Below are 11,526 nucleotides of genomic sequence, written 5' to 3'. Positions count from 1 at the left end.
CATAAAACAGGAACTAAGGTCAGGCCCTGACCCAACTAAAACAGAGACATAAAACAGGAACTAAGGTCAGGACGTGACCCAACTAAAACAGAGACATAAAACAGGAACTAAGGTCAGGCCCTGACCCAACTAAAACAGAGACATAAAACAGGAACTAAGGTCAGGCCCTGACCCAACTAAAACAGAGACATAAAACAGGAACTAAGGTCAGGCCCTGACCCAACTAAAACAGAGACATAAAACAGGAACTAAGGTCAGGACCTGACCCAACTAAAACAGAGACATAAAACAGGAACTAAGGTCAGGACCTGACCCAACTAAAACAGAGACATAAAACAGGAACTAAGGTCAGGACGTGACCCACCTAAAACAGAGACATAAAACAGGAACTAAGGTCAGGACGTGACTCTAGTTATTCTTTAACAGTCTAGTTTCTTGGACACCAAAACATTCTGGTCAAACAAAACAAGAGCCAGACCACACAGAGGACATTATCCTTCTACTTAGTTGATTACTGGCTGTAATCCAAACTACACTGTCTGTATCCCAAATGGTACTCTATGGGCCCTGGTCTAAAGTAGTACCACTATATAGGGCTCTGGTCTATAGTAGTACCACTATATAGGGAATAGGGCTCTGGTCTATAGTAGTACCACTATATAGGGAATAGGGCTCTGGTCTATAGTAGTACCACTATATAGGGAATAGGGCTCTGGTCTATAGTAGTACCACTATATAGGGAATAGGGCCCTGATCTATAGTAGTGCACTATATAGGGAATAGGGCTCTGGTCTAAAGTAGTACCACTATATAGGGAATAGGGCTCTGGTCAAAAGTAGTGCACTATATAGGGAATAGGGCTCTGGTCTATAGTAGTACCACTATATAGGGAATAGGGCTCTGGTCAAAAGTAGTGCACTATATAGGGAATAGTATGTCATTTGGGAGGTAGAAACGGAGTAGAAAGTTAATAGGATTCAAGTCCTAACCCTGCTGCCTACTGGAACACAGACCTTGTGAGTTCTCCTAACGACTGGCATATTGAAAACAAACTGTTCTGACAGCACAGTTCAAATTAGACAAACGGTTAGTGTGGGCAGTAAAAAGGGGACAAATGGCACCCTAATTCCCTAATTATTTAGTGCACTACTTTTGACCAGAGTCCATAGGGTTCTAGTCTAATAGAGTGCACTATAAAAGAAAGAAGGGGGGGGGGGGGGGGGGGGGGAGTAGGGTCGCATTTGTGACGTTGCATTGGTGCTGTACTGTTAAAAAAATAATTTTAAAAATTTTAAAAAACATCGCAAAACATTTTGCAGTTTGAAGTGCACTTTCTGTTTTTCTGTGACACATCATTATTTATCGCGCTGTTTTCTAATGTTTCCCTCATTAGTTCCCCGTTAATATTTCATCAGCTGTTAAATATTAATTTAGCCTAACATCACGACCACATGGGAGCACATTCTGCTTCTCTTTCTGTCTGTGTGATCATTAATAATGATGTCTATACACCCCTTTATTCCACATTACTTCAATAGGATCTGTTAAAAACAACCAGACAAAACAGTTTTTTTTTTTTTTTTTTTTACCAAATTGGCTCCGCGCATTTTCACAATCTTTAAGTTAAAAAGTGGTGTTGTATTGTTCAATTCATGTACAAACTGTAGAGTCCATCCAATCACCAGCCTGTACCAACTTCCACCGCAGTAGATCACTGTTAAACTGTAGAGTCCATCCAATCACCAGCCTGTACCAACTTCCACCGCAGTACATCACTGTTAAACTGTAGAGTCCATCCAATCACCAGCCTGTACCAACTTCCACCGCAGTAGATCACTGTTAAACCGTAGAGTCCATCCAATCACCAGCCTGTGCCAACTTCCACCGCAGTAGATCACTGTTAAACCGTAGAGTCCATCCAATCACCAGCCTGTACCAACTTCCACCGCAGTAGATCACTGTTAAACCGTAGAGTCCATCCAATCACTAGCCTGTACCAACTTCCACCGCAGTAGATCACTGTTAAACCGTAGAGTCCATCCAATCACCAGCCTGTACCAACTTCCACCGCAGTAGATCACTGTTAAACTGTAGAGTCCATCCAATCACCAGCCTGTACCAACTTCCACCGCAGTAGATCACTGTTAAACCGTAGAGTCCATCCAATCACCAGCCTGTACCAACTTCCACCGCAGTAGATCACTGTTAAACTGTGTGTGAATCATCTAATGAAGTACGATTATCTTAAACTGGGGGAGCTGATCCTCTCTGCAACTTAGCAAATATTTCATTTTGTCTTTGTGTATTTGACAAAGTTCCTTTTTCTTTGCTTCAAAGAAAGGTAACATTTGCTGAATTATAGTGGAGGCCTGCCAACAGAAGCGATGGCAAACATAACAGATTCACAAAATGTTGGACATGTTCTGTAATTTAGAGAGGATTATTCCTTATTTAACAAAGCTCTCTGATCTTAACGAGTCAACAGTAATGTGCTAATTAGCAGCAGTATCCTATTAGAAAACAGCATCAGAAGGATACAGGGAATTCTCTAGTTGTCTCATTGAGACAGTGAATAAATATGTAATCTTATAGTACAGCGTTCATTTATATGACTCTCCAATGGACGTGGCTACAAGTCAGAGGCCACTGTGGTTCCAAGATAGAGGCTACTGTGGCTACAAGACAGAGGCTACTGTGGCTACAAGACAGAGGCTACTGTGGCTACAAGACAGAGGCTACTGTGGCTACAAGACAGAGGCCACTGTGGCTACAAGACAGAGGCTACTGTGGCTACAAGACAGAGGCTACTGTGGCTACAAGACAGAGGCTACTGTGGCTACAAGACAGAGGCTACTGTGGCTACAAGACAGAGGCTACTGTGGCTACAAGACAGAGGCTACTGTAGCTACAAGACAGAGGCTACTGTGGCTACAAGACAGAGGCTACTGTGGCTACAAGACAGAGGCCACTGTGGCTACAAGACAGAGGCTACTGTGGCTACAAGACAGAGGCCACTGTGGTTCCAAGATAGAGGCTACTGTGGCTACAAAACAGAGGCTAATGTGGCTACAAGACAGAGGCTACTGTGGCTACAAGACAGAGGCTACTGTGGCTACAAGACAGAGGCTACTGTGGCTACAAGACAGAGGCTACTGTGGCTACAAGACAGAGGCTACTGTGGCTACAAGACAGAGGCTACTGTGGCTACAAGACAGAGGCTACTGTGGCTACAAGACAGAGGCCACTGTGGCTACAAGGATACAGCTGTAGGGTCTTCATTTGAGCCAGTTTGCTACAGCAGGAAAATAAACCTGCAGAAACAAGAAATGTGAATTTGTATGTGGATTATAATTCATGGACATTTTTGTAGGGGATGATACATTTTTCGTAACGGAGAATCAAGTCTGAAATGTCAAAGTGGAAATTATAGACTTCAGAAGCCTTTTAGACCTCAAATACACAACAAGTTCTAAATATCAAGTTCTCCTGCAACGGGGTGATCAAATTAAGCACCTATATCTGTACTGTAAACCCCGCCTCCCCATTATATCTGTATCTGTACTGTACTGTAAACCCCGCCTCCTCCATTAACACATACCACTGTAAACCCCGCCTCCTCCAATAACACATACCACTGTAAACCCCGCCTCCTCCATTAACACATACCACTGTAAACCCCGCCTCCTCCATTAACACATACCACTGTAAAACCCCGCCTCCTCCATTAACACATACCACTGTAAGGACATATAAATAAGTTAAACGAACTCAATTACTTTTATTCTGGGGAAAAACTGAATAGATAGATACATTGATCAATGTTAATGGTTTTTGGTTTATGTTGAGCTCACCAGTCCCCGACTTTGTACAAATAATTGCATTACCCGCTCTGACATATTTACAATGTAATTTCCTTATATTTGCAATCTCTGTATTTAAAAAAAAAGAAGTGTCATTACAAATCCGCTCCTTCCATAGATCTATGCATTACCGAAACAACCATGTATAATGTTTAAACGAAGTTGACAAAAAATCTCCTCTTGCTCTAACCGTGATTTATCTGGTGTTTTGTACATATAAATGCTTATTCAAGCATCTGTGGACCGATGCATTTATCCTCCTCTGGCATCTCTAACGAATAACTCTGTTCTGTTAGCATTAGCCTTGACACCGTCTCTTCTAGAGTGATAAAAAAAAAAATGTAAAAAAAATGTGATCAACAAAGTTGAGTGGGTTTTTTTTTTTCGTATCACAAAGCTGAGAGACTGCTCTTTACTGATTAATGTAAGAGATTACTGTGGAAGTCTTATCGTGGGGGGGGGGGGGGGGGGGGGATATGAATGGGGGATTTGGGAGGAACAGCATTAATCTTTATAAACAGTACTGTTGATATTACATCATTTTCAGAAGTACTTAAATATCCAAGTATTCACAAAAAAAGTACTTTACAGTTTAAAATTACTTTTCATAACATGATTGTTTGATGCTTTTGAAATTGTACTCAACTGATGGAATCTAAAAAGAGTATTTAATTAAAATGATAATTGTATAATTTTTTTGAAAAAATATATACTTTAAAAAAATATAAATATATTGCAATGACACAAACCTGTTGTCTGTCAATTAAAACATCAATCAATAGTGTCTTCGGGCTCTTATCCACAGATAACGGTACTCTTACACACTTTTCTTTCTACAGTACAGATACAATTCCACTGAGTCACCCAGTTCTTCTGTCGTCTGCTCCCATCTAGCGGGTTTTACCGGTATAAAGGCTTTCTGAGGTTGAGGAAATATACGACACGCAATTGTGTTTGTCCTCCGCGGTGTTCCGTAGTCGGGGGCTCACAGGTCCGTTTCTGAAAACACAGTGGTTTTTGTCGGTTAAATTCCTCTAGTAAATTGTATTTTGGTAGTGAATTGTGCACAATCTTACTAGTAAAATTAATTTATTACAATGGCATACCAGCTCTACAGAAATACGACGCTAGGAAACAGTCTGCAAGAGAGTCTTGACGAGCTAATTCAGGTAAACTGCAGCTATGCTAGCTAGATAATTAGCTAACGTGATCTAGTTGCACTTTGTTTTAGGATAGCAAGTTAAGTTAGCTAATTATGAAGCCACATTATTCATCGTTAACTTCGTTATCTGAAAAAAAACGTGTGTTATCTTTCACTAGAAATAACTGGTTAGCTAACCTAGTTACCCTTCTCGTCTTCGACACAGCTAGCTAACTAGTTAGCCATGCTAACAAGAAGCATCTCCATAACTGGCTGCAGTGACGTCTGATTTCAACCAAGAAGCTAAAATAATTTGTTCTAGAAAGCTCATTTACAGGCTCAGTTTTGATGGACTAAATTAAGCTGGCTAATGTGTTTCACCGAAGTCAGTGGTGATGAGTAACGTTCTTTGGATTCACTACATTTTCATTGCTAGTTACTGGCTCATTAGTTAGCTATTATCAACGACTAGTTAAAGGTGATTAGTGTAACAGTACAAATTTAGACCGTCCCCTCATTAGCTCAAACTCATGATTTCTGGTTCAAGCCTCACTCCAGCACTTCTCAATCACTAGCTACATTACTTTACCAGCTACTGTTAGCTACTCATCTGAAATCAGTAGCTAGGTATATATTTCTTACAATGTTAAACTTGAGTAATGATTAAATGGAAAAACGGTTGTTTCCCCCCTTTTTTTCCCCCAGACCCAACAGATCACTCCTCAGTTGGCGCTTCAGGTTCTCCTCCAGTTTGACAAAGCCATCAACACGGCGCTGGCCAACCGGGTTCGCAACAGGGTCAACTTCAAGGTGAGGACTGGCTTGTGTTCACTAGGAAGCAAACGAAACGAGGAAGAGACCGATCTGAATTTGTCTAATAGAAACTCTTGTTTTCATGGGCAAAACACAACTGTTTGCAGTTGTTTGGACTAATTATTACTCCCCTGTTTGCACCTACCTTTAAAAAAAGGGGGGGGGGGGGCAAATACGGGCTGGAACAGGAACAGGTGCAGGCTTTCTCTCTAGCCAAAGCAACATCACAGCTGATTCAACAAAGACTGTATTGAAGGTTATGGTTAAATCAGTGTATTCGTCACGTACACAGTTTCCAACTGGTGTAAACGGTGCAGCATAATGCTTACTGTACAATATCAATATAATCAAAGTCAAATAAGTAGGAGGTAGAATGTAATATAATGGATATGTACACCATTTGGTTAGTTGGAAACAGATGACTTTTTTGTCTGGAGCAAAAGCCTTCACCCACATGTAAACCTTGCAGATAAGCTTCCCTGGTTGAAAAAGAGCTGAAATCATAGCTGTATGTTTTTATTAATAATGGTTGAAATGCCATTCTGCTTTTGTACACTTTTTTTAATGTGTTGTAACATTCTCTGGCCTCTAGGGGTCACTAAACACCTATAGATTCTGTGACAACGTGTGGACCTTCGTTCTGAATGACGTGGAGTTCAGGGAAGTGACAGATCTGGTCAAGGTGGACAAAGTAAAGATCGTTGCCTGCGATGGGAAAAGTAGGTTCATCTCTCTGTCTCTCTCTGTCTCCTCTCTCTCTCTCTCTCTCTCTCTCTCTGTCTTTCTGTCTTTCTGTCTCTCTGTCTCTCTGTCTCTCTGTCTCTCTGTCTCTCTGTCTCTCTGTCTCTCTGTCTCTCTGTCTCTCTGTCTCTGTCTCTCCTCTCTCTGTCTCTGTCTGTCTCTCTCTCTCTCTGTCTCTCTCTCTCTCTGTCTCTCTCTGTCTCTCTCTGTCTCTGTCTCTCTCTCTCAGGCCATTTTCTCTTCATCTTCAAACAGACTCGGTTAGAACTAGATTACACACTTCGCTTTCCAAGTATAAGACCAAGTGAATTACTATTTCGTAATTTGATTTTGATGCAGATTCTCATTTGAAATATGCACAATGTATCACCATTACTAACCTGCCCAGCTTCTTTTCTCTTATCAGACACGGGCAATGCTGCAGAGTGAACGACGACGATGGCATCAGCTGAGACGTTACTGATGAAGAGGGTGGAGAGAGACCACCCCATATCACAGACAGACAGGACTGTATATATATAACTTATTACAGTAATGGCTGTGAAGAAGATACACTTAAACCCTTGTGTGTGTGTGTATATACGACCATCTGAATCAATGGGCGTGAATGGACCAGTCAAGGCCTTGGGATATTTGCTTGCATGACTTTCTTTTTTTTTTTTTAATAAATGTGTTTCTTAGAACTGCCTTTTCAGTTTAGTTACTGTTGTTGAGCTCGTTAACCTTTAATAAACTTTTATTTAAAATATGGAGACTGATTTTATTTCTGGGGGAGAAACTGCATTTGAAACAGATGTCGTGTGACTGTGTTTTATTATTATTATTTTTTTTAAACAAAACAGTATAGCTTCCTTCCTCACTCGTCCACAACGGAGTGATCTTGGATCTTCTGCTCCTAAAACACACGGGACCGTCCCCTTGACAACGACTTGCTCTATAAAGGCTCTGCTTCAACTGCAATTGTCTCACTATTGGTCTCACTATTGGTCTCACTATTGGTCTTACTATTGGTCTCACTATTGGTCTTACTATTGCTATCCACTGTGTGTTCTTTGGATAGAAGCTTATCAGATTGTATTTGGTTGTACTGCTTTATGTTCCTAGCTCAACAGTGCAGGAATATCTAACAATACACACATTTAAAAGGAAAAGAATGGCATTAAGAAATGTATAAATATTAGGATGAACGATGTTGGAGTCTGTAGGATAAATATGTATGTGTGATGGGATGTATAGACATGGACAGTGTGGATAGATTATATACTGCTCAAAAAAATAAAGGGAACACTTAAACAACACAATGTAACTCCAAGTCAATCACACTTCTGTGGAATCAAACTGTCCACTTAGGAAGCAACACTGATTGACAATACACTTCACATGCTGTTGTGCCAATGGAATAGACAACAGGTGGGAATTAAAGGCAATTAGCAAGACACCCCCAATAAAGGAGTGGTTCTGCAGGTGGTGACTACAGACCACTTCTCAGGTCCTATGCTTCCTGTTTTGGTCACTTTTGAATGCTGGCGGTGCTTTCACTCTAGTGGTAGCATGAGACGGAGTCTACAACCCACACAAGTGGCTCAGGTAGTGCAGCTCATCCAGGATGGCACATCAATGCGAGCTGTGGCAAGAAGGTTTGCTGTGTCTGACAGCGTAGTGTCCAGAGCATGGAGGAGCTACCAGGAGACAAGCCAGTACATCAGGAGACGTGGAGGAGGCCGTAGGAGGGCAACAACCCAGCAGCAGGACCGCTGCCTCCGCCTTTGTGCAAGGAGGAGCACTGCCAGAGCCCTGCAAAATGACCTCCAGCAGGCCACAAATGTGCATGTGTCTGCTCAAACGGTCAGAAACAGACTCCATGAGGGTGGTATGAGGGCCCGACGTCCACAGGTGGGGGTTGTGCTTACAGCCCAACACCGTGCAGGACGTTTGGCATTTGCCAGAGAACACCAAGATTGGCAAATTCACCACTGGCGCCCTGTGCTCTTCACAGATGAAAGCAGGTTCACACTGAGCACGTGACAGATGTGACAGAGTCTGGAGACGCCGTGGAGAACGTTCTGCTGCCTGCAACATCCTCCAGCATGACCGGTTTGGCGGTGGGTCAGTCATGGTGTGGGGTGGCATTTCTTTGGGGGGCCGCACAGCCCTCCATGTGCTCGCCAGAGGTAGCCTGACTGCCAGTAGGTACCGAGATGAGATCCTCAGAACCCTTGTGAGACCATATGCTGGTGCGGTTGGCCCTGGGTTCCTCCTAATGCAAGACAATGCTAGACCTCATCTGGCTGGAGTGTGTCAGCAGTTCCTGCAAGAGGAAGGCATTGATGCTATGGACTGGCCCGCCCGTTCCCCAGAACTGAATCCAATTGAGCACATCTGGGACATCATGTCTCGCTCCATCCACCAACGCCACGTTGCACCACAGACTGTCCAGAAGTTGGCGGATGCTTTAGTCCAGGTCTGGGAGGAGATCCCCCAGGAGACCATCCGCCACCTCATCAGGAGTATGCCCAGGCGTTGTAGGGAGGTCATACAGGCACGTGGAGGCCACACACACTACTGAGCCTCATTTTGACTTGTTTTAAGGACATTACATCAAAGTTGGATCAGCCTGTAGTGTGGTTTTCCACTTTAATTTTGAGTGGGACTCCAAATCCAGACCTCCATGGGTTGATAAATTTGATTTCCATTGATCATTTCTGTGTGATTTTTGTTGTCAGCACATTCAACTATGTAAAGAAAAAAGTATTTAATAAGAATATTTCATTCATTCAGATCTAGGATGTGTTATTTTAGTGTCCCCTTTATTTTTTTGAGCAGTGTATATAGTATATCTGTAGGATAGAGTATATAGCAAAAGATACATAGGAATGTCCTTGACTAGAACACAGTATATACATATGAAAGATGTGACAGTCCTTTAGTTCAGTTATATAGAATGGGGGTTGTCTTTAGTTCAGTTATATAGAATGGGAGTTGTATTTAGTTCAGGTATATAGAATGGGGGTTGCCTTTAGTTCAGTTATATAGAATGGGAGTTGTCTTTAGTTCAGTTGTATAGAATGGGGGTTGCCTTTAGTTCAGTTATATAGAATGGGGGTTGTCTTTAGTTCAGTTATATAGAATGGGGGTTGTCTTTAGTTCAGTTATATAGAATGGGGGTTGCCTTTAGTTCAGTTATATAGAATGGGGGTTGTCTTTAGTTCAGTTATATAGAATGGGGGTTGTCTTTAGTTCAGTTATATAGAATGGGGGTTGTCTTTAGTTCAGTTATATAGAATGGGGGTTGTCTTTAGTTCCGTTATATAGAATGGGGGTTGCCTTTAGTTCAGTTATATAGAATGGGGGTTGTCTTTAGTTCAGTTATATAGAATGGGGGTTGTCTTTAGTTCAGTTATATAGAATGGGGGTTGTCTTTAGTTCAGTTATATAGAATGGGGGTTGTCTTTAGTTCAGTTATATAGAATGGGGGTTGTCTTTAGTTCAGTTATATAGAATGGGGGTTGCCTTTAGTTCAGTTATATAGAATGGGGGTTGTCTTTAGTTCAGTTATATAGAATGGGGGTTGTCTTTAGTTCAGTTATATAGAATGGGGGTTGTCTTTAGTTCAGTTATATAGAATGGGGGTTGCCTTTAGTTCAGTTATATAGAATGGGGGTTGCCTTTAGTTCAGTTATATAGAATGGGGGTTGTCTTTAGTTCAGTTATATAGAATGGGGGTTGTCTTTAGTTCAGTTGTATAGAATGGGGGTTGTCTTTAGTTCAGTTATATAGAATGGGGGTTGTCTTTAGTTCAGTTATATAGAATGGGGGTTGTCTTTAGTTCAGTTATATAGAATGGGGGTTGTACAAAGGTATTTGTGCCACAATACGGCTGTGGTGGTTAGTCCTCTACACTATACATGATTTAGCCACTTCTATCGTTGTCATGCCTTGTCTTCCTGGACAGTATTCAGCCAGGCTAGTGGCTGGTTATGCTGTGGGACAACTGCCAAGCAGGAGTGAAGGCCTGTTCACCCCGCTATCATCCAGAAGGCGAGGGCAGTACCCGAGCCACTGCCTGTTCACCCCGCTATCATCCAGAAGGCGAGGTCAGTACCCGAGCCACTGCCTGTTCACCCCGCTATCATCCAGAAGGCGAGGTCAGTACCCGAGCCACTTCCTGTTCACCCCGCTATCATCCAGAAGGCGAGGTCAGTACCCGAGCCACTGCCTGTTCACCCCGCTATCATCCAGAAGGCGAGGTCAGTACCCGAGCCACTGCCTGTTCACCCCGCTATCATCCAGAAGGCGAGGTCAGTACCCGAGCCACTGCCTGTTCACCCCGCTATCATCCAGAAGGCGAGGTCAGTACAGGTGCATCAAAACAGGGACCGAGAGACTGAAAAACAGCTTCTATCTCAAGGCCATCAGACTGTTAAACAGCCACCACTAACATTGAGTGGCTGCTGCCAACACACTGACTCAACTCCAGCCACTTTAATAATGGAAATCGATGTAAAATATATCACTAGCTACTTAATATATTGTTTACATACCCTACATTACTCATCTCATATGTATATACTGTACTCTATACCATCTACTGCATCTTGCCTATGCAATTGTTTCTCTCACCACTCACCCCCCCCCCCACCCCACCTCACCTCACCTCACATTCCCTCTGGCAGACCAGCTGTGACCCAGTCCTCTCACCACTCTGCCAGGCCAAGGTACCAACTCACATTCCCTCTGGCAGACCAGCTGTGACCCAAATCACTAGGAGAAGGATCGGGGGAAAGATGACTGCCCAGATGAGAAGACCGATAAGGAGTCCGTTTTAGAGTAGTGTTTCCCACTCCAACGTACTGTTGTGTGGTAATGACATTATAAAGCTGAATATCACATGACAGGAAGAGAGGGTTGACTGAGTAGGAGCGAATGGCATTATAAAGCTGGATATCACATGACAGGAAGAGAGGGTTGACT

General features: G+C 42.7%; 1 protein-coding gene across 1 annotated transcript; it reads left to right on the top strand.

Moving 5' to 3' along the window:
• The first annotated feature begins 4,847 nt into the window (after nucleotides 1-4,847).
• Nucleotides 4,848-7,301, top strand: gtf2a2 (transcription initiation factor IIA subunit 2). Its single transcript, NM_001124366.1, is given in 4 exon segments — nucleotides 4,848-5,029; nucleotides 5,707-5,811; nucleotides 6,407-6,533; nucleotides 6,962-7,301. Coding segments are annotated over 4 exon segments (327 nt in total). The 5' UTR covers nucleotides 4,848-4,957; the 3' UTR covers nucleotides 6,985-7,301.
• Nucleotides 7,302-11,526: the final 4,225 nt, after the last annotated feature.

This window comes from Oncorhynchus mykiss, chromosome 26, assembly GCF_013265735.2.
Source record: "Oncorhynchus mykiss isolate Arlee chromosome 26, USDA_OmykA_1.1, whole genome shotgun sequence".
NCBI lineage: Eukaryota > Metazoa > Chordata > Actinopteri > Salmoniformes > Salmonidae > Oncorhynchus > Oncorhynchus mykiss.
This window is presented reverse-complemented; position numbering and strand designations above follow the sequence as displayed.